The sequence below is a fragment of the Babesia bigemina genome, assembly GCF_000981445.1.
Source record: "Babesia bigemina genome assembly Bbig001, chromosome : I".
In the NCBI taxonomy this organism is placed as follows: Eukaryota; Apicomplexa; class Aconoidasida; order Piroplasmida; family Babesiidae; genus Babesia; species Babesia bigemina.
In genome coordinates this window covers 1,908,383-1,927,632 of record NC_027216.1, presented here as the reverse complement: position 1 = coordinate 1,927,632, position 19,250 = coordinate 1,908,383, and the positions used below count along the sequence as shown (strand labels likewise).

General features: G+C 59.1%; 8 protein-coding genes across 8 annotated transcripts; 5 read left to right on the top strand and 3 right to left on the bottom strand.

Moving 5' to 3' along the window:
* Positions 1 to 806: 806 nt before the first annotated feature.
* Positions 807 to 2,973, top strand: BBBOND_0108640 (hypothetical protein, conserved; the record flags this gene model as incomplete). Its single annotated transcript, XM_012911298.1, has 3 exons — positions 807 to 1,728; positions 1,767 to 1,910; positions 1,949 to 2,973. The coding sequence occupies 3 exons, from the start codon at positions 807 to 809 to the stop codon at positions 2,971 to 2,973; spliced, it is 2,091 nt and encodes a 696-aa protein (XP_012766752.1).
* A 556-nt stretch (positions 2,974 to 3,529) lies between these two features.
* BBBOND_0108630 (clathrin assembly protein small subunit, putative) lies at positions 3,530 to 4,129 on the top strand (the record flags this gene model as incomplete). Its single annotated transcript, XM_012911297.1, has 3 exons — positions 3,530 to 3,711; positions 3,747 to 3,891; positions 3,992 to 4,129. The coding sequence occupies 3 exons, from the start codon at positions 3,530 to 3,532 to the stop codon at positions 4,127 to 4,129; spliced, it is 465 nt and encodes a 154-aa protein (XP_012766751.1).
* Positions 4,130 to 4,136: 7 nt separating this feature from the next.
* Positions 4,137 to 6,527, bottom strand: BBBOND_0108620 (heat shock protein 75, putative; the record flags this gene model as incomplete). Its single annotated transcript, XM_012911296.1, has 6 exons — positions 4,137 to 4,268; positions 4,344 to 4,727; positions 4,768 to 5,290; positions 5,332 to 5,978; positions 6,016 to 6,249; positions 6,285 to 6,527. The coding sequence occupies 6 exons, from the start codon at positions 6,525 to 6,527 to the stop codon at positions 4,137 to 4,139; spliced, it is 2,163 nt and encodes a 720-aa protein (XP_012766750.1).
* A 652-nt stretch (positions 6,528 to 7,179) lies between these two features.
* Positions 7,180 to 10,665, top strand: BBBOND_0108610 (METALLOPROTEASE 1-RELATED protein, putative; the record flags this gene model as incomplete). The annotated part of the gene is made up of 1 exon (XM_012911295.1): positions 7,180 to 10,665. One exon carries the CDS (start codon positions 7,180 to 7,182, stop codon positions 10,663 to 10,665), a length of 3,486 nt encoding a protein of 1,161 aa, XP_012766749.1.
* Positions 10,666 to 11,461: 796 nt separating this feature from the next.
* On the top strand, positions 11,462 to 12,931 carry BBBOND_0108600 (histone acetyltransferase protein, putative; the record flags this gene model as incomplete). Its single annotated transcript, XM_012911294.1, has 4 exons — positions 11,462 to 11,632; positions 11,695 to 11,783; positions 11,819 to 12,181; positions 12,217 to 12,931. The coding sequence occupies 4 exons, from the start codon at positions 11,462 to 11,464 to the stop codon at positions 12,929 to 12,931; spliced, it is 1,338 nt and encodes a 445-aa protein (XP_012766748.1).
* Positions 12,932 to 13,232: 301 nt separating this feature from the next.
* On the bottom strand, positions 13,233 to 13,795 carry BBBOND_0108590 (hypothetical protein, conserved; the record flags this gene model as incomplete). Its single annotated transcript, XM_012911293.1, has 2 exons — positions 13,233 to 13,520; positions 13,556 to 13,795. 2 exons carry the CDS (start codon positions 13,793 to 13,795, stop codon positions 13,233 to 13,235), a joined length of 528 nt encoding a protein of 175 aa, XP_012766747.1.
* A 499-nt stretch (positions 13,796 to 14,294) lies between these two features.
* On the bottom strand, positions 14,295 to 16,145 carry BBBOND_0108580 (nucleolar protein Nop56, putative; the record flags this gene model as incomplete). Its single annotated transcript, XM_012911292.1, has 1 exon — positions 14,295 to 16,145. One exon carries the CDS (start codon positions 16,143 to 16,145, stop codon positions 14,295 to 14,297), a length of 1,851 nt encoding a protein of 616 aa, XP_012766746.1.
* Positions 16,146 to 17,032: 887 nt separating this feature from the next.
* On the top strand, positions 17,033 to 19,051 carry BBBOND_0108570 (SET AND MYND DOMAIN CONTAINING protein, putative; the record flags this gene model as incomplete). The annotated part of the gene is made up of 7 exons (XM_012911291.1): positions 17,033 to 17,249; positions 17,286 to 17,513; positions 17,704 to 17,895; positions 17,934 to 18,089; positions 18,131 to 18,552; positions 18,769 to 18,896; positions 18,934 to 19,051. The coding sequence occupies 7 exons, from the start codon at positions 17,033 to 17,035 to the stop codon at positions 19,049 to 19,051; spliced, it is 1,461 nt and encodes a 486-aa protein (XP_012766745.1).
* Positions 19,052 to 19,250: the final 199 nt, after the last annotated feature.

Sequence of the window (19,250 nt, the reverse complement as noted above, 5' to 3'; positions counted from 1 at the left end):
TCGATGTGTGATTCATCCCCGATATGTGCACTGTTTGGATGGCACTATCATCCGTACGTCGCGCTTTCGCGGCTGTCTACCACGTGTGTCGACAGCGGAGACAGGTGCACCGATGAGCATAAGAGCGGAAAACGCCTCTGATCGCCGCTCAGCCTTCGCCGCGGCTCTTCGTACCATGTGCGGCACAAGCCCAGCCACTTAACACACCCGTCACAAATCACAGTGACTGTTATATAATCGCAGCGCCATCAATTACATGTCCAGGCCGGCGGAGTCTGACGACGCTCACACCCTTCGCCGTTCCTGCGGTTAATGCGGCTGATTCAAGGGGCGGTGGAACGAGGATATCGGAATCTAATTGTATGCATCGTCTTCAGGCTCTTGCTTGCGTGTCTATTTCGGTTGCGTGTGGATGTGTAAGCCTCCTGTACCCTGCCAATAAGTCGGCTTCTGGAGGACACATTTGGCATTTTTTGTACAGGTGTAGGTGTAATTGCACACAAATTGTATGTGCCGCATTATCTGCGTATATTATTGCCAATATCGGTGCCGTCCTAAACTGGAGTGGTTTACATCGGGATCGGGGGACACATGCGTTCTGTATTTCAGTTGAATAAAGGAGAATTGGACAAGACCGTTTCGGTATAGCATTCGAAGTAGTGTTTGGATCTGAATACATATTTTTGGGAGCGTAAAACGTAGCTAATCGTGGGTTTCTGGGCCCGATCGCATGCAGGTTTGGCTGAGTGATCGTCCTGTAACTCGTGCAAAATCGCCACCAGGCTTCTTCCAACCCGCCCAAACACATGGAGAGTTCAGCGGACGTGCTGCAACGCGCTCGAGCGCGCTACGCCGACGCTAAGCTGGCCGCGGAGAGCATCATGTCAGAGCACATGTCACGTTCGTCCAGCCTGCTGAAGCAGTTCCAGGGCCGCCTCATCGCTATGCAACCCCATATGTCAACGAAGAGCCAGCAGTCATACCTAAGATCGCTAAAATGCGGCTCGGGCGCGCCAACTGATGACAACCCGTGCAGCTCTGACAAGACCCCGAAGCTGCCGACGTTCTGCAACCAGGACGCGTTATCGTCATCCTGGCCATCGTCGTCCCATGCGCCCAAACACATGACCCAGGCGGCGTGGATATCGCAGACAGCGACTGTGCATTCCAAAATCTCCGAGATATCGTACTGGGATGACGCCGTCAAGATTCCGGAAATCCTGATGACCGACCCCGCCGACGTGCTGTGCGGCAAGACGACCGCGCTCAAAAAGTCGCATGACGAGGAGCGGGACACTCTGAGCGAGCTTCTGAAGGACACGAGTTACGAGATGGCCCTCGAGGCCGACGTCGACAACTCGCATCGCGCCGCACAAACGTTTTCGCAACACGTCGCCTCTGTGGTGGACTACTCCAAAAGCACGCCGACGTCGACGGAACCTAGGCGTGACTCCGTCGCCAGCCAGCCTCTGCTGGGCACCCTGGTGAACGACACGTGCACGCGCCTGGAGGGGCTCACCAGGGAGTGGCAGCCTGCCAAGGGCGCCGGCACACGCCTCGTCGACGCCAACGGCGGTCTGTTGAGGGTGCTCAAGGACTCTTGCGAAGACAACAAGCTGTACGACATCGATTCGCTTTACCTCAAAACCTTCGGCACTCGTTCGGGCGTGTTTAACAGCGACAAGGGTTACACGCTGACCCATGCGCTTCTCCACATCAACCAGCTCGGTAAGTCGCCGTCGCGTATCTTACTTAACCCGCCTCAGATAACAGCCGCGAGGCTGAATTGGCGCCTAAAATTTGCGTCGTCCGGCCGCTGAACGAGGTCTCTGCCACCCGCAAGGCCACCGCGCCCTCCCGCCTCGCAACCGCAGGGGCGGTGACCCCCCCTCCGCTCAGCGAGACAGCGGGTGAGTCACCTCCACTATAACCACTCATCGGTGTACAGGCCCATCGAACCTACTCGAGAGTGTGAACATTCTGTGTGAGGACAAGTACGCGGTGAGGCTGCACAAGATGTCCGAGTTCAACAGGTCGTTCGCCCACGTCAGCGGCAAGGGCGGCAGCGACGTGGAGATCCAGACCGACCTGGTTAGCCTGCCTGAGCCGAAGAGCGCCGACCCGCTGAAATCCGCCGGCAGGGTCAAGGTCGTTTACTCCGGCAATGCCGACCGCGTCCCGGGGTTGTGGGAAGACGTGAAGACGATAGCGCCCAGCAACAACGAGGTCGCCGCGGAGGCGTCCGCCACCGCCCTGGTCTCGAACGTGAGACCCAGTCTATCTGAGCCCTCCAACGGCCGTGCTCCCACGCCGACGGAGCCGGTCCCCGCCCAACCCCCGGACGTCCGTGCGCGGCGTGACGCGTACAGGAGCTGCCTGGACCTACTCGACGAGTCCGAGCGTCGTAGCTGGCAGCAGAAACGTGCGCCCCTCTATGACCGAATGCGTGCCGTGGAGCGCTGTGGGATGCGCATGTCGGCGGTGTGCCGTGGTGGACGCAGGGGCGGTTCGCGTTTGACTCACGGTGCACCACCCGCTTCTTCTGCGCAGGAAACCGCATGGGTTTCACCGACCGCGAAATTGACTGACAACTCGCCGCCGAGCACCCTGATATACGAGTCGCCGTCCGAACGCATTCGCAAGCAACAGGAAGCGGAGTCCCTTGTGGCTCCATCCGTTCCTCAGCAGGTTGAATTGGGTTCTCCCCGTTTCACCCGAGGCTACTACGGATACGACGACATGCCCGCAATTAAGGCTAAGTCCGCTCAGCTGTTGGACGGCAGCGACTTCTTCGCAACTCCAGGGCGCCGGCCGTCATCGCCGAGGGCGGGCAACCTGAAGTCTGCCGTCAAGGGCCCTAAGCGCTCGCCCGCAGTGGCAAGCGGCCACAACCCGTTCGAGGACTTCGATGGGTGGTGGAACCAACACAGCATCCCGCTGTCCAGCCTGAGGCAGCAGCTGTCCATATCGTAACGGCCTTGCCACATCGCACAACACTTTTTCGCCACGGGCGTAACTATCTGAAGTATTGTATTTGCAGACGGCTGCCTATTGTAAAACGTTGCTATGTCGTGGGAAAACTAAGTACTAATAAGCAGTCGCACTCAAAAGTGTTTACGTGCAACGCATTGTATACCACGAGCTCGGCAGGTGGCGTGACTACCGTGCTGCCACTCTCACACAAACCAGTAGCGCCCACTCCCACTATCACAACCCAGCGGGATGCACTTTGCCCCCTCTGAGTTTGCAAGGTGAAAGGGAACACACAGCCTCCCAAAGGGGCTGCTCTAGCCCATCCTCAACACCGTATGCGATAAGTGAAAACATCTTCTCATCTGCTGGACAACAGCGCGCACATCCGCCACGAGCATGCCCGAAAGCTTAATACAGATACACCGGACTAAATTTAGTCTGTTGTGCGGTAAGCGCCGCGCGTCGTGTAGACAGCAACGCGCCCCTGCCTCGGGGCGATTGACGAGGCACGGAGCTCTGCCACTCCGATCGCGTGTGCGTTCGGGCATAACACACGATGATTAAGTTTTTCATGGCGATCAGCCGCCAATGCAAGGTCCGGCTGGCGAAGTGGTTCGTGCCGGTAGACAGCAAGGAGAAGGCCGCGATGATGCGTGAGCTGTCGCACCTGGTCGTGAATCGCAACTCCAAACAGTGCAACTTCATCGAGTGGCGCGACGACAAGCTCGTGTTCCGCCGGTAAGTCGCGCCCTGCTTCCTCTGAGCCGTCGCAGCTACGCGAGCCTGTACTTCGTGGTCTGCGTTGACCGCGATGACAACGACCTGCTCATGCTGGAGATCATACAGCACTACGTGGAGCTGCTGGACCGTTACTTCAGCAATGTGTGCGAGCTGGACCTGGTGTTCAACGTGAACAAGGTAGGTGCTGCGCCCTCGGCCGCGCAACGCGTAAGCGCACATCATTAACGTGTTTGACTGTTAAGCCGCGGCTTCTCACCACTGCTGACACCTCTTTCAGGCGTACTACCTGCTGGACGAGATACTAATGGACGGCGAATTGTACGAGTGCAGCAAGAAGGCTGTGATCCGCAGCGTGGCTGCGCAGGACGCCCTGTGCGACAAGGGCAGGGGTATCCTGTCCAAGGGCTCCGCCTAGTGAGCTGTTAATTGCAGTTTTTGCGCGCGAAGTCCGCAGTGAGCTCGAGCATCTTGTTCAGGCGGCCCAGCATGGTGCGGGGGTCGTCGACGATCCCGGCGGCGATCGAGGCGTTGTCGTAGAGCTGCTCGACGAGTGTCTGCGGCACAGTGAGCACGCGCGTCACGAATTTGATTGTTGTACGAACCACAACGTATATTTTTAGTAGTCTTACCTTGGCCACTTCGGGGTCGTTCTGCATGACGTGGAAAATGGTCACGTTGATGCTGTGCTTCGGGTTGAGCTCCAGCGTCGACGGCATCGCTGCGAGGCTGGCGCCGGCGTCGGGCGCGCCCTTCATGGTCGCCTTCATGACCTTGCGCAGCGCGGCGGAGAGGAACCCCGTGACGACCGCAGGGGAGTCCACCAGGCGCTCGGAGAACTTGACTGCGTTCACCTTGGCGCCGAGTGTGGCCTGCACGAACTCCGATAGCTTCGTGCGCTGCTCCTCGGTGAGCAGTTCGAGCTCCGCTTCGTTTTCGTTGTCCAGGGTCTCGAGGTCAGGCTCGAAGTCCTGCTCCGGGGAGTCGATGGCGACCATCTTCTTGTCCTTGTACTCCTGACAACAGGGATGCCACACGACGGCTTGCGACACCAACCTGTAGGTTCATCGAGACGAACTCGTCGATGTCCTCGTAGAGCAGCAGCACGTTCCTGTCCCTGCGCTTGAAGGACTCCATGTAGGGGCTTGCGAGGGCGGTCTCGCGGTTCGCGGCGCAGAAGTAGTAGATGTTCTTCTGCTTCTCCTTCATGGTGGCGATGTACTCGTCGAAGGTGATGAGCTGGTTGGGCTCGCCCTTGGAGGACTCGTACCTGATCAGCTGCAGCAGCTGCTCACGGTAGGGTCCGTTCTTGTGCGACTCGTCGAGCAGTCCCTCCTTGAGGTGGTAGTGGTATTTGTCGTAGAACTTCCTGAACTTTTCGGGGTCGCGCTTGCTCTCGTCGAGCATGAACTTCAGGATGCGCTTCACCACGGTGTTGCCGAGCTTCTTGACCAGCTGGCTGTCCTGCACCAGCTCCCGGCTGACGTTCAGCGGGATGTCCTCGCAGTCGATGACACCCTTGACGAAGAAGAGCCACTTGGGGATGATGGCATCCGCCGACTTTTGGATCAGAATTTTCCTGCGAGTCGTGCCTACTGGCATTTTGCAAGCGGGACCCACCTCGAGTGCAGCGACACGCCCACCTCCGACGCCGACTGGAACAACCTGCTGGGTGCGTCCTCTGGGATGTAAAAGAGCGATTTGATGGAGAGCGGGGCGTCGGAGTGGAACGCGATCTTGTACATGGGCTCTCCCCATGAGGCGTTGTTGAGGTACCTGAAGAACTTCGTGTGCTCCTCGTCCGATGCGCTGGTCTCCATCCACAGCGGCTTCTGTGTCGTGATCTCAACGTCGGACTCCTTCTCCTGTATGTAGAGCGGGAAGTTGACGAATGCCGAAAACTTCTCCGCGACGCGCTTCACGTTCGCCGTGTTGGCGAAGGTCAGGCAGTCGTCGCGCAGGTGGCATATGATCTTGGTGCCTCTGGGCAGGTCGTCCACCTCCTTGATGGTGAAGGAGCCCGCGCCGTCAGAGGACCAGTGGTAGCCCTTGGCGCCCTTTTCCGGGTCGAAGCTCCGGGTGAAAACCTCGACCTTCTTGGACACGACGAAGCTGCTGTAGAAGCCCACGCCGAACTGGCCGATGATCGCATTCGCCTTGTCCTTGGCGTTGAGCGCCGGGTCCTCCAGGAACGCGAGCGACCCCGATTTGGCGATGGTGCCGAGGTTGTTCACAATTTCATCCTTGGACATACCCACACCGGTGTCCTGCACCCGCGTCAGCACGGTGGCATCCCGAACCAACCTCGATGGTGAAGGTCTTTGACTCCGCATCGGCGGATATTTTGATCTTGTAAGGCACACCGGGGTCCACCTTGGTGCCTGAAAGCCCTTCCCGGGTCTCCTCGAGGAACCTGAGTTTTTCAAGCGCGTCGCTCGCGTTGCTGATCAGCTCCCGGATGAACACCTCCTTGTCGGTGTACAGTGAGTGGGCCACAATTTGGAGCAGTTTCTGGATTTCAGCCTTGAACTCGTATCTCTGCGACGTTTTATCTACTGCAAGCGGCAACGTACATCTCCCTCCGCTGGTCCCGAGGAGAAGGCACGCAACTGGCGCAGAGCGGTTAGGTGGCTCTGAGCTCGGTTCCCGAGCCCATTCGCCCCTTTTCCAACTAAAGCTCCGGCTCTTGCCGCTGTTGATTGCGTCTCTGCGCGAGCAAGTCCCCTGCTGAACGTGCACAGGGGCACTCCGCCGCTGCGCCTTCCAGTGGAAGCTAGGCTAGGGAGGAGGCCTCGAAGCGCCGTGTTTTGCTTCATGGACTGAAGACTTTATACGAAACCAATGCGACCGCAAGTTTGTCGTATTCGATGCTGTAGTAGGTGTCTATTTCGGTGGAATTAGCCTACTTTAGTGTGTTGCGTTCCCCACGGTGTCGCCGGGATGTTGTTCGTCAGCCCGCGGGCACAAAGCATCTCGGCTACACCTACATCCAAATTCGTAGCCGTTAGATTTGTGTGTGGTGGATATTGACGGCGCAGCTGCCATGTTGCGCTGAATATCGGCGAGGACTTTCGTGCCGGCATCGGCGGTTTCAATCCAGCTCTACTCTGGGCTCAGGCCGCGTTGCACAGCTGCCAGCTGCTTCGGATTCTGCTGGAATCTAATCTCTGTGTCGCTGACATCCGGTTAGTCGTGAAAAGGCTCCTATTTCGGCTGCACATTCGTCACACCTTGTTGCCGCGTTTTGTGAAGGCCAAGATTTGTGGACTTCGTGTCGTTCTGCGCTTTCTCAGACCACTGTCGCTGATCAACGGTCAAGAAGGTATACTGTTACCGGTGTGGAAGCTCTCGTGATCCTCCTGCTGGGTGCAATCTAGGAGCTAGGCTGCGAATCAGCTCATGAAATAGGAGAAGCGCTAGGCTGCAAACCTGTTCATGAAATAAGAGATTTACCAAGCAACCAGGAAGATGACGAAGTTCAACTTGGAAGGCTCGGATCACGCCTCTAGGGTGAAGAACGTGATCATCCAGGGGTTCGCTCTGGTGAACCTGATCACGGTGAAGCATGTGGAGGTCAGCGAGTACGTGTCGGAGCGCACCGGCCTGCGCGTGTTCTTCATGCACTACGAATCGCCCATTGTGAACTCGTACTTCATCGTGCCCACGCGCGCCGAATCACACGAAGGCCTGCCTCACACTCTGGAGCACCTTATTTTCTTGGGTAGTGCCAGCTACCCCGAGCGTGGCACGCTCGACCTGTTGGCGTCCAGGGCCCTCGCTGCGGGGACGAATGCGTGGACCGATGTGGACCACACCGTGTACACAATTTCGACTGCCGGTGTGGACGGCACCCTGATGATGCTGCCCGTGTACCTCGACCACCTGCTGAGGCCGACCCTGACCCAGGAGGCCTTCATGACCGACGTGCACCGCATCACCCCCGACGGCTCTAACTCCGGCACCGTGTACAGCGAGATGAAGGACAATGAGCACGATGCTGACAGCGTGACCGAGTTCGAGCTGAACCAGCTGCTGTACCCCGGCGGCAGCGGCTACAGCATGTCGTTCGGCGGCCGCCTCGAGTCGCTGCGGTCGACCAACGTGGAGCGCGTGCGTGAGTACCACAAGCGCTACTACCGCCTGGACAACATGTCCATCGCCATTGGCGGTTCGCTGAACGACGGTGAGCGCATCCTCCAGGCGGTGTCCAAGGCTGAGGAGGCTCTGCTCGCCGCCGGTGTTGAGGCTAACGCCGTCAAATCCGCGTACTATTTCGGCATAAAGCAGTGGGATGACCCCGTCCACTGCCAACCGTTGAAGGAGACGGTCGAGAAAACCGTGTACTTCCCCAGCGATGACGAGGAGCTCGGCCAGTTCACCATGGCCTGGCGTGGCCCTGCGTGGAGCGACTTCCAGGAAATTCGCGCGCTGTCGATCATGGGTTTGTACCTGACTCAAACGCCGATCTCGCCGATGGAGAAGGAGCTGGTGTACACCAGGGACCCCTTCGGAAGCGGCGTCGGGTTCGCGATGGATGAGTACAAGGAGACCCGGCTCAACATCACCGTCTTGGACGTGCCCTGCGGTGAGAAGATGGAGCAGATCGCCCAGAAGATGCGCGACATCATCACGAGCGTGTGGGAATCACCCCTGGACATGGAACGCCTGCAGGCCATCATCCGCCGGGAGCGTTTGAGCTACTTCCGCTCGCTCGAGACGCAGGCTTCGAACATCATGATCGAGGGCATCGTGAGCTACGTGGTCTACGGTGAGAAACGCAAGGACCTGGACGAGCAGCTGGAGGGCGACGACCAGATGGGCCGCCTGCTGCTGGAGGACGAGCCGTTCTGGAAGGGCATCCTCGAGAAGTACCTGATCCACGCCCCGTGGGTCGGCATTCGCACTGTGCCCAGCATCAAGGAGAGCAAGCGCATCGAGCGCGAGGAGCGCCAGCTGGTGAGGGAGCAGCTCAAAAAGTCCGACATGAAGCTGCTCGAGGCGCAGGAGGCGCTGGTCAACTCGATAGTGTCGAACAAGGGCGGCGGTGTGCCCAAGCACGTGCTGGACGCGTTCGGAGTCGCCGCGGTCGAGAACGTGGCGCTGCCGCAGTGGCCGTACATGCGCAACTTCAACTCCGTGGGCCCGGACGCCGACGGGGGCCGCGCCATGACCGGCCGTGTGCAGCTGTTCAACGTGCACGGCCACCGCACCGTGGAACACATCTGGTCCGACCTGACGCGTCAGCTGGATGAGGTGAAGATAAGCATGCAGGTTAACCACGTGACTTCCGACTTCGTGCGCTTCACCGTGCTCATCCCGACCATGGACCTGGGCCTCACCCACCTGGAGAAGCAGTGCCTCACCCTCCTGACCAACCTGCTGTTCCAATCTCACTTGCGCGAGGGCAGGGGCCCGCCGATGTCGTCCGACGCGTTCATCATGGAGCTGCAGGAGACTACCTCCAGCTACTCCGCCTCCCTCGGGTTGGCATCGTCGTTCGGCAGCGCGGACGCGTACTCCGAGATGGTGCGTATCAGCTTGACGTGCCACATCGGCTTGTACGAGCGCGTGTTTGGGATCCTGCAGCGCGTGTTGCAGGACGTGCAGTTCACCGATGACATCGTGGACGCCAAGGTGAAGTCGCTGCTGAAGTCGTTCCACGAGAAGAGCCGGTCGGCCAAGGCGAACATGCGCCAGGCCGTGCAGGCGATGCGCATGAAGCGCGACTCCGTGCGCATGTCGAACGGCATCGCGCAGCAGCTCGCGTTGCTGCGCGATGCTGAAGAGGGCGAGACCGCTGCTCTGCTGCAGTCGCTGTACGACAAGGTGTTCGCGCAGCGCAACATAGTGGCCCACGTGACTTGCGACGTCCGCTTCATGCCCAAATCGTGGCTGGGTCTGTGGGCGCAGCTGCCGGCGTCCGGGGCGACGGGCGATAACCTGCGTGACATGATCGGCTTCAAGTTCGCCACGGACGTGGAACTGTCTGACCAGAGGACCATGTACATGTCGATGGCGTCCACCGACGTCTCGTTCTTCAACCACGCCATCAGGGCGCCGATTGGTTTCGGCCACTCGGAATACGCTCCGCTGTCCATGCTTTGCGAGTACCTGTGCATGCTGGAGAGCCCGCTGTTCCGCGCCATCCGCGGCGGCGGTTACGCGTACGACTACGCGGTTTCGTATTTGCCTTCCGTGGGTGAGATGCACCTTTCGCTGCTGCAGGCCGTGGACGTGGTGGGGGCGCTGAGGGCGACACGTGACGTGTTCGGCCTAATACGGAGGGGCAACCTGCCCACCGAGGACGACGTCATCTCCGCCAGGTGCTCTCTGGTCTTCAACATCGTGCAGAGCGAGGAATCGCTCAGCGCGTACAGCTGCCAGACCTTCCAGGATGCGTTCCGCGGTGTGGACTCCAAGTTCACCGTGACGTTGCTGAACAGCATTCGCGACGTGACCCCCGCAGACTTCCGGCGCCTGGCCGAGACCTACCTCAGCCATTTCCTGCACTTCGACGACCCCTGGAGCACCGCCGCCGTCGTGACCAACAAGAGCCAGGCCGACGACATATACCACGGCTTGGTCGATTTGGGCTACGACAGGCTGCGCCGCGTGTCAACTAAGGCTATGATGAATTTCGCGACCACCGGTAGCCTGGAGAGCGCGGACGCCGACAGCGACGACGAGATGGGGAATGACATCGACAACGATGGCGACGACGAAATGCCTCACCCCAGCGCGTCCCGCGAGTCCGACGGGTCGGACGACTACAGCGAATTAGAATACGACGGTGAAATCTACGACAGTAGGGATGACGAGGATGATGATGATGGTGATGATGACGACGAGGAGGAGGATGAGTCCCTCAGCGGGGACGAGGGCGACGACGCCGGCGAAGCTGATGAAGGTGGCGACGAGGGCAACATGGGCAACTACAACTACTTTAAGCCGTAACTCGCCGGAGATTGTAGGTTCAAGCTTTTCTCTCAGCGACTATGGCCGAGTTCAGCAGGCACTATGCCGTGACCGCCGAAGGCTCGGCAGGCTGCCGGCAAAGGAATGCTGTGGATGGTTGTGCCACCGCTATTCCGACATGACACGTGTCACAACCAGCAGGTGCAACTCATCTCCCCACGCTACCTGTTCCGCCACCATTGCTCACCGCACGTGAACAACTGTCAGTGAATTTTTACCATGTCTGGTTTCCATGTACATGTGAGGCCCGTGTTTGCGCATTAGCGCGGGAACGTGGATTTGCCAGCGCGAAAGTGCGGCGAGACGAGACTCCAATGACCTCCGTGGCGTGCTGCATCCGTTAATGCAGGCCACGCAAGAGTCCGCGCGAGCACGCCAACGTCCATGGGCAAGTGGCACCGGCCAGGGGCCGCATAGCACACATGCCGGCACAACGGCCGCCAATGCGCCACGCCGGCCACAGACAGCGCGTTGCACGACCGTATGAGCGATAATCTCGAACTACGGCCGCTCAAAAGGGCTCAGCGAGGCTGTGAAATGCCCCAGAGCTGCTAACACACACGAGGGCGTCGTGAAGACACGCGGGCCCCGTTAACCGGAGCTGCAGCGCGCAGCTGACCAAATTTGAACCCTCACGAATACACGGCCTGTACAGCCTGCTGTCCCCCGGCGCGGTTGCAGTTTGGTGTGGAGTCAGGCCACCTCGAGCTTTCGCGGCTAGAGCATCAGGGCGTTTTGCCGCCGGTTCCGGCGTGAATACCGAGGCTGCGCGACCATGAAAACGGCCGGTCCCATTACGCGCGGAGGCAGCGTGGATGCCGCCGTCGGCCAGGCTCCGCAGAAGGCGATGGGCTCGCCCGGAGCGGGCCCTCAGGCGAAGTCGCACCAGAAGTCCCGCGAGAAGAGCACGGTGATCGCGAAGGCCCGGGAACACTACACGTCGCAGGTATGCGCGCAGCTCCGTGGCTCCCATGCACGGCGTTCAACCATGAGCTCAACTTTCTGCAGTTCCCCACCGCCTTTCCGATGGAGTCCGAGCTTTGGGGCTTCGACCGCTCGCGCGAGCAGTGGCGGAGGTGCACTGTAGTACATGCACGGTGAGTTGCCGCCGTGAAAGCGCTAACCCTCGCAGGTCGCGGTTTCCCGACCGCAACGTGGCGGAGCTCGGGCCCAAGGACTACGATTACTACATCCACTGGCTGGGCTCCGACCGCCGTCTGGACTGCTGGCTGGATGTGTCCGACGTCCGCACGATCGAGGAGGGCCCCGAACCGGGCCAGGACGTCTGCCACGACGTCGAGGTGGAGGCGCACGACCACGCCGGCATGGACGAGGAGTACCTGCGTGAGCACGAGATGAACACCAAGCTGAAAACCATCCAACGCATAAAGCTCGGGCCTTACCTGGTCGACGCGTGGTACTTTTCGCCGTACCCAAAGCCGTACCAGAACCTGGACACTTTGTATATATGCGAGTTCTGCCTGCTCTTCTTCGTGTAGGTTTTTGTTGTTGCGCGTCGACCCCGCGCAGGCACGAGTCGGAGCTGCAGTGGCACACCAAGCGGTGCGAGCTGAGGCACCCGCCTGGCAACGAAATCTACCGCGACGGGAACCTCGCCATGTTCGAGGTGGACGGCGCGCTGAGCAGCGTGTACTGCGAGAACCTGTGCTACCTGGCGAAGCTGTTCCTCGACCACAAGAGTCTGCGGCACACGGTGAACCTGTTCATCTTCTACGTCATGACCGAGTTCGACGACAACGGCTACCACATCACGGGCTACTTCTCCAAGGAGAAGCACAGCACCAACAACGTGTCGTGCATCCTCTCGCTGCCGCAGCACCAGCGCAAGGGCTACGGCAAGTTCCTCACCGCGTTCAGCTACCTGCTGTCGAGGAAGGAGGGTAGGACCGGCACCCCCGAACGCCCGCTGTCCGACCTGGGGCGGGCGTCGTACATGTCGTACTGGTCGGAGGTGCTGCTGGAGATTTTGTTCGACCCGAAGCTCGAGAACGTGTCCATTCACACGCTCTCGCAGATGACGTGCTTCGAGCCCGCCGACATCATCATGTGCCTCGAGGAGCTGGGGCTGCTGCACACGCTGTCCAACGGCACGTCCGTGATCACGCTACTGCCGGAGAAGAAGAACGAGCTCATGTCCAAGGCGCGCACCAAGACCAGGAAGCTGTACATGGAGAAGCTGCACTGGATCCCCTATGATGCGCACAACGAGGCTACCCCGGTGTGACCTATCGCAGAATCCTACCCATTTCGGTCTCGCCCGGCCGCCGTAGTCCCTAGCGCTCCACGGGCAAGCGCAGACAACGCCACGCCACGTCGCTGGCGCGTGTTGTGTGTTAGCGGTACACAAAGTTTGGCAACCCCTCACTCACATTGGGGAACAGTGTCTTCAGAGGACATAAAGTGGTATATAAATTTTAATGATGTACAAAGGTGACACTTTACAACGCCGCCTGCGTTTCGCACGCGGCTGACACGCCGGTGAATGCTGTTTTAGTCTGTGAATCGCCGGCGGCCTACTGGGCGGGTCACCTCTTGCGATTCAGCAGCTTGATCAGCGTCCTCAGCGACATCTCGCTTCGAAACGCCAGCCCGTCCGACAGCAGCTGCTGCATCAGCTGCTTGGGGATGACATCGCCGACGCTGGTCAGCAGGTGCCTGAAGTAGTCGATGGAGATCACTGGGCCCCGCAGCTCGTCCCCCGCTGCGCAGCGCAGCTCCAGAAGCGCCTTGAAGGCATCAACAATCTCCTGGCATTCCGCCACCGTGAGGTTGATCACGTAGCCGTAGTCGTCGACCAGGACATGCGGCACGCCCTGCGCAGCATCAGGCAGTTAACACTTCCTCCTACCTCGACACCCGTGGCAGCCAACGCGGCGTCGCGCTTCCTCCTCGCGATCTTGTGGAAGTCGTCGAAGGAGAAGTATTGGCCGTGCGCGGACGTGTGCCGGTCGAGCTCCGCCTTGGTCCAAACTTCGCCGGTGGCGCGCAGCATCATGGCCAGGCGTTCGCCTGGCACCGTCACGAGCTGGTTGCTGTAGTAGGCGTAGATGTCCCTGCAGAGGGCGTCGAACTCACGGGCGTCTTGCATATCTAACTGCCTACATGTTGCGCAATGAGCGCGCAGCGAAACGTTTAAGGCGCTACTGGCACACCACGGCACCTGGGCGGCGGATGGCCAGCAACAGCGCTCCCGTGCCACACATGCGCTGTTGGCAGCTTTAGCTCAGCATTTCGATTAGATGTGTAGCTAATGTGTAGCTCTGTGATTTGGCTGGTTACCCACATCAGCTTTTTTCAGGAACGGCTCGTGCTGCGCTCAGATGTGCGCTGAGCCGTTGGCGGGATTTACAGGCGAACTCCCTTAAGTCACAGCAGCTGAAGATGTACACGGTTAAAATGCGGTCAAAGAGCTTGACGGCCGGTAACACAGCCAACGCCATTCCTAGCGGCACTTCACCCAGTCAGTATAACAACTACACTTAGGTCGTGTTATGGAACTCTAGTTTTTTGCTTGTAAGCAGACGATGCACTAGCAGAGCGACTAGGCGGTTCAGCTGTCTGGAGGCATCTTAGGCACCTTATTGGGGCTACTCCGATGCTGCCTTCTTCTTGTTCTTCTTAGCTTTCTTGGCTGGCTTTCCGACCTCAGCCGCCTCGGCGACATCCGCAGACTTATCCTGCTTGGATTTCTTGCGTTTCTTCGGCCCCTCCTCAGCCGAGGTTACGGCCGCCGCGACATTGGCCTCCTCCACCTTGGAAGCGGCAACTGCGGTAGTTGCCGTCACGGAAGTTGATGATGCATCGGTGGCGGATGACGAAGAGTCTTTACCAGAAGCGCCTCCTTCAGCCTTGGATTTCTTCGACTTCTTTTTCGGCTCCTTCTGCGGGGCCACACTGGCAACGGCGACATCAGCAGTGTCCTCAGTTGCTGCTTCTTCGGCGATATCGGACTTTTTAGACTTGTCCTTCTTAGCCTTCTTGGATTTCTTTGCGGGCTTCTCGGTTACGGTGCCAGATGAGGCATCGTCAGCGGGCTCCGCATCCGCCGACCCCGACACCATGGACACGTCGTGCGCCGACTCGTGCTGCGGAGCATTTTCCAATGCGTCCCGGGTCCTCTTTTCCGAGGCCTTCTGCGCCTTAATTGCCTGGTACTCCTTGGCGGCAGCCTGCATGACCTCGATGCTGGTCTCATGCTGGGGGCCGCCCGCGAGGTACTCCATCCGCTTGCCCAGCAACTCGACCATGCGCTTGCCGTAGACGTTGGTGTTGACATCGCAGAAGCAGTCGAGACGAGCCGCCAACGCACATTTGTTGGCGAGGTACCTGGCGGCGCGCCCCTTGTGCTTGAGGCTTGCGCGACCAATGAAGTTGGCCTGGAAAATGAGGCCGTACTTGGGGGTGTTGGATCTCGTCTTCAGCGCACGGAAGAGCGCCTTCTCGGCACCCAGAATCTGGATGGAGCTTGCGGACATCTTGGCGAGGTTGACAAGGGAGCCCGCGTGGCTGATGAGCCTGCCGGTCAGAATGTTGCCAGCCACCTCGCTGAGGTTGGGGGCTGTGACGGCGAGCTTGTTGGCGAGGTGAGTGTTGAGGTGCTCGCGCATCTCCTCGAGTTTGACCACCTGCTTGGCGAAGTTCAGGATGTTCTCCATGCAGGGCTCAGAAAGCTCGTGGCCGATCGACTGCCCAGCCGCCTTCTTGACGTTGGCGACGATGTCCTCGTCGCCCAGCACCTTGAGCAGTTCCGCCGCCCCGGCTTCCCAGTCGAACTTGTCCTTCCTGCAGATTATCTGCACCACCTGGCAGTATATCTTGTTGTCGGGGACGATCTTGATCAGCTCGGGGAAGTGCCAGCCGTACCACTCCCTGACGCGCATGGCGAAGGAGTTGAGGTTCTTCGTCAGCGAATCCAGCAGGGCGACGCAATTGATGACCGGCTTGTCCATGCGCCTGGGGTCGATTTGCAGCTTGCTGCGGCTGTAGTTGTGGCTCAGACCGACGTGGAACTTGTCCATGTCGAAGGCGCTGGCGCCCGAAGCGAGCCTGGCGATATTCTTCATCTCGTGCTGCCGGCAGCCGCGCAGCAGCTCCACCACGTTGGGGTCGTACACCACGTTGAATCCCTTGGCGCTGAGCGTCTTGCCGAGCCCGGGGTCGACGACCGCCAGCTGGGTGCCCTTCTTGGGCAGGTTGAGCGAGAGGAAGGAGCTCAGCATCGCCGTCACCTCGCCTTCAACGACCGCGCGGATGTTCTCCAGCGCGTCCGACGCCGTGGTGAAGGGCTGGAACGCCTTGAACTTCACAGTCTCCTTGAACCGCTCCTCGGAGGAGCACACCTCCTCCATGGCCTCCACATGGCCGATCTGGTCCCATTGCTCGATCTGGTAGAGGGCGTAGCCCGCGGCGGTTTCGAAAAGGAAGAACGTCTTAGTCATGGTGCCGAGCTCGGAAGGTCCGCCTTTGTGCGACAGTCCCCGCCGCCGAGAAGTCGTGGCGTGGCTCTACCACGAATGGAAGCGACCGTGACGGCAACGCCGCAATCGACCCGGCGGGCACAGCGCCGTTATTTCGCCCTTTTCGCGGGGCGCTCCGTCGGAAACCACCCAGCACACCCGAACAGCCCTAGAGGCCACGGGACGCAACGCTCATCCACAAGCGGCCTAACCACTCCGTTCTGCTTCTCTGACGGAGCTTGCCTGTTGTTCGCCACGAACTTAGTATAGTTCCGTGCTATAAGAACGGGCGTTTTTTGTACCCCGGGGAGGGTGGGTGGCTGCGTGAGTTATGGCCGCGCCGGCTGGTGGGGAGCAGTCGAACGGCTGCGGGAGCGCATCTAGAAGGATTCCTCCTGGAGTGACGACCACTGACCCGCACACTGCTATATATTACGGGAATGTAACGGTCGTTATATTTTAAGTGGAATCGGCGGCGGATTTCGAACCACGCTGATGCATCCCGCGACTCTAATCACGTTGGCAGTTCGCGCGGCACTTCCACTGTGCCAACCGAGCAACCTATAATACATACAGCATCTAGATTAATTAATGCGATTCGGGGGTTAACTGGCCCTCGTTAGCGCACACCCACCACCGTGGACGCCGGCTGTCTATCCAGCCGCCCAGACACGCTCGTCGCAGACCCCAAGCTCCACACACCGAACGTGCGTAACGCGCCACAATAAAACCCAGCGTCCTGTGTTGGCTAGCAGTCGCGATACGTCGTTGCGGGGCTACTTGCGAGCTGATACTGCCGTGCCAGCCGCCGGAAGAGGACGGAAGGGCTAGCGGTCTGCTGGGCCGCGGGATGAGCGCCGCCTACCACAATGGTATCAGGTGGAGGGAGTGTCGTCAGGCGTGTAGCGTCAGAGGAGGTGGCGTCTCCGACGCACGCCTACGTTACCTATAACGCAGTGAACGGCCAGGAGGCTGCCGACGCCTCCGGCGAAGCGGTTGCGGGCCCGATGGTGGAGGAGATCGAGCCCTACTCGGACGAGCGTATCATGAGCCTCGTCGAAATCGCACCGGCACCCGGCAAAGGAAGTAGGTGGTGTGTAGCACCGTTGACAATTCGTGCAGGGTGTATGTACGTACGAAACGCCTACGAGCCGGGAGGGCTCATTCTCGTCGAGAAGCCGCTCTTCGTCATCGTTCCGGACAACAACATCGAGTTATGGAACACCATCAACTCGCTCCATGAACGCCAGCTGCTGCAGCTGTCGCCGCTCTGGCACCATGCAGCGCTCATCACCATCATCACCGGCACTAAGGAGCAATTGGAGATCATGCGAGGGAAGTGGGTCTTAGGTAAGTAGCTATCCGCGTGATTTTGAGAATTGGGCTTCACCTTTGTGATGTCGGACATGCTCGCATCGAACCGGATACGAACATCCCAATGACATGGCTATTAGATGGCATGCGTATTTGTAGTGTTATGAGCGAGATAACTTTTTTTTCGATGATGTGGAGTCGGTGGTGCTTTTTCAATGTCGCTCAGATCCGGACCCGCCTGTGTCGGAAGATGTCTATCGCATTTTGGAAGCAACCTGCGTGGCTCAGGCTGACGGCTCGTTCGTCTACTCTAACCAAGTCGTGGTGGACCCCAAGTTGTACCAGTTCCTGCTGCAGGTGTGGCCGCTCAACGCCTTCGGCCACAGCACGGACCCGAACGGCCTGGTGATATACAACAGTGGGTTTTCGCGGCTGTCGCGTAATCAACTTTTTCAGAAATATCCTTCTTGGCACACAGCTGCGATGCGACTGCCTGCTGGCACCACCTGGGAGACGACTATTTCATACTGCGTGCCCGAAGGCGCCTGCGGCCGGGCGACGAGCTGACGATATCGTACCTCGGCGAGTCCGACCTGCTCTGCCCAACCCACAGTAAGCGGACTGCAGTTTAAGATGTTACAAAGGCGCTGCAGAACGCCGCGAGCTGCTGTACAACTGGTCCTTCCACTGCGAGTGCCCGAGATGCGTCATCCCCGTAGACTCTGCGCGTGGCTTCCTCTGCAAGGTGTGCCACTACGGCCGCGTGGGATTCTACTACGACAGCGGCAGCACCAAGATGGCGAGCAACGCATGCACCCTATGCGAGTACGTCTACACCGATGCCGACATATCGGAGTACCTGGAGCTGGAGCGGGCGTACGTGGAGCGCATCGAAAGCATCGACCCGAACGACCTGTGCGACATCCAACAGGTCTACAACCACGCGCGCAACGTCTTCAAGCAACACTGGTGTCTGTACAAGCTGGAGACGCTGTTGTTCGAGTGCTTCAAGGAGCGCGGCGAGGCCGACATTGCGCGCCACTACCTCCAGCAGCGCATACTGTACGCCGACACGGTAGGTGACCTTCATCAGGGATGTTATGCGTGTCTGGTGGCACTTTACACAACAGCTACCCTTCGACAGTGCTCTTACGTTGTTAAAAATTGTTGTGGTTCCGATATCGGTTATGTAACTGGTCACTGGATTGCGATGTGAAACATGCTTATTTGACCAGGCGACGCTATATTTTTGCGTAACAGCTTTTACACGCGATTGTCAAACATATTGTAGGTGATGAGACGGCCGCTCTACTGTCTAGCGTTCATGCATGAGGAATATGCCGACATGCTGGTGGCTTCCGCGGGGCTGGACCTGGAAAGCGAGCAGGTCCAGGAGGTCAAGGTGAACGCCGACGTGCTGTGAGTTTCTGTCTCCTACAACTGATCCGCATGTCAGGATGACCATCATGGACAGCTATTTCCGCGCTGCGGCGCTCCTGGCGGTGCTGTCTGGACTACACCATGCCTACTACTACACCGTTCTGGTTGGTTTAATGCAGGCGATTGTCACGTGATTCAGCGTAAACGTCACATTGTGGAGACGATTCTGTCGCGTTTGGTAGGCGGGACCGCCTAGTCTGGCGCCGGTTCGTGGAGGAAGGTGTGCACGGCGCGTCCTGAATCTGCAGACGCATACGCAACGCATTCAATTTAAATTACAATACAAACACAGTCAGAGTCTTGAAAATTTCTCCGGGACTACGCCTATCTCCG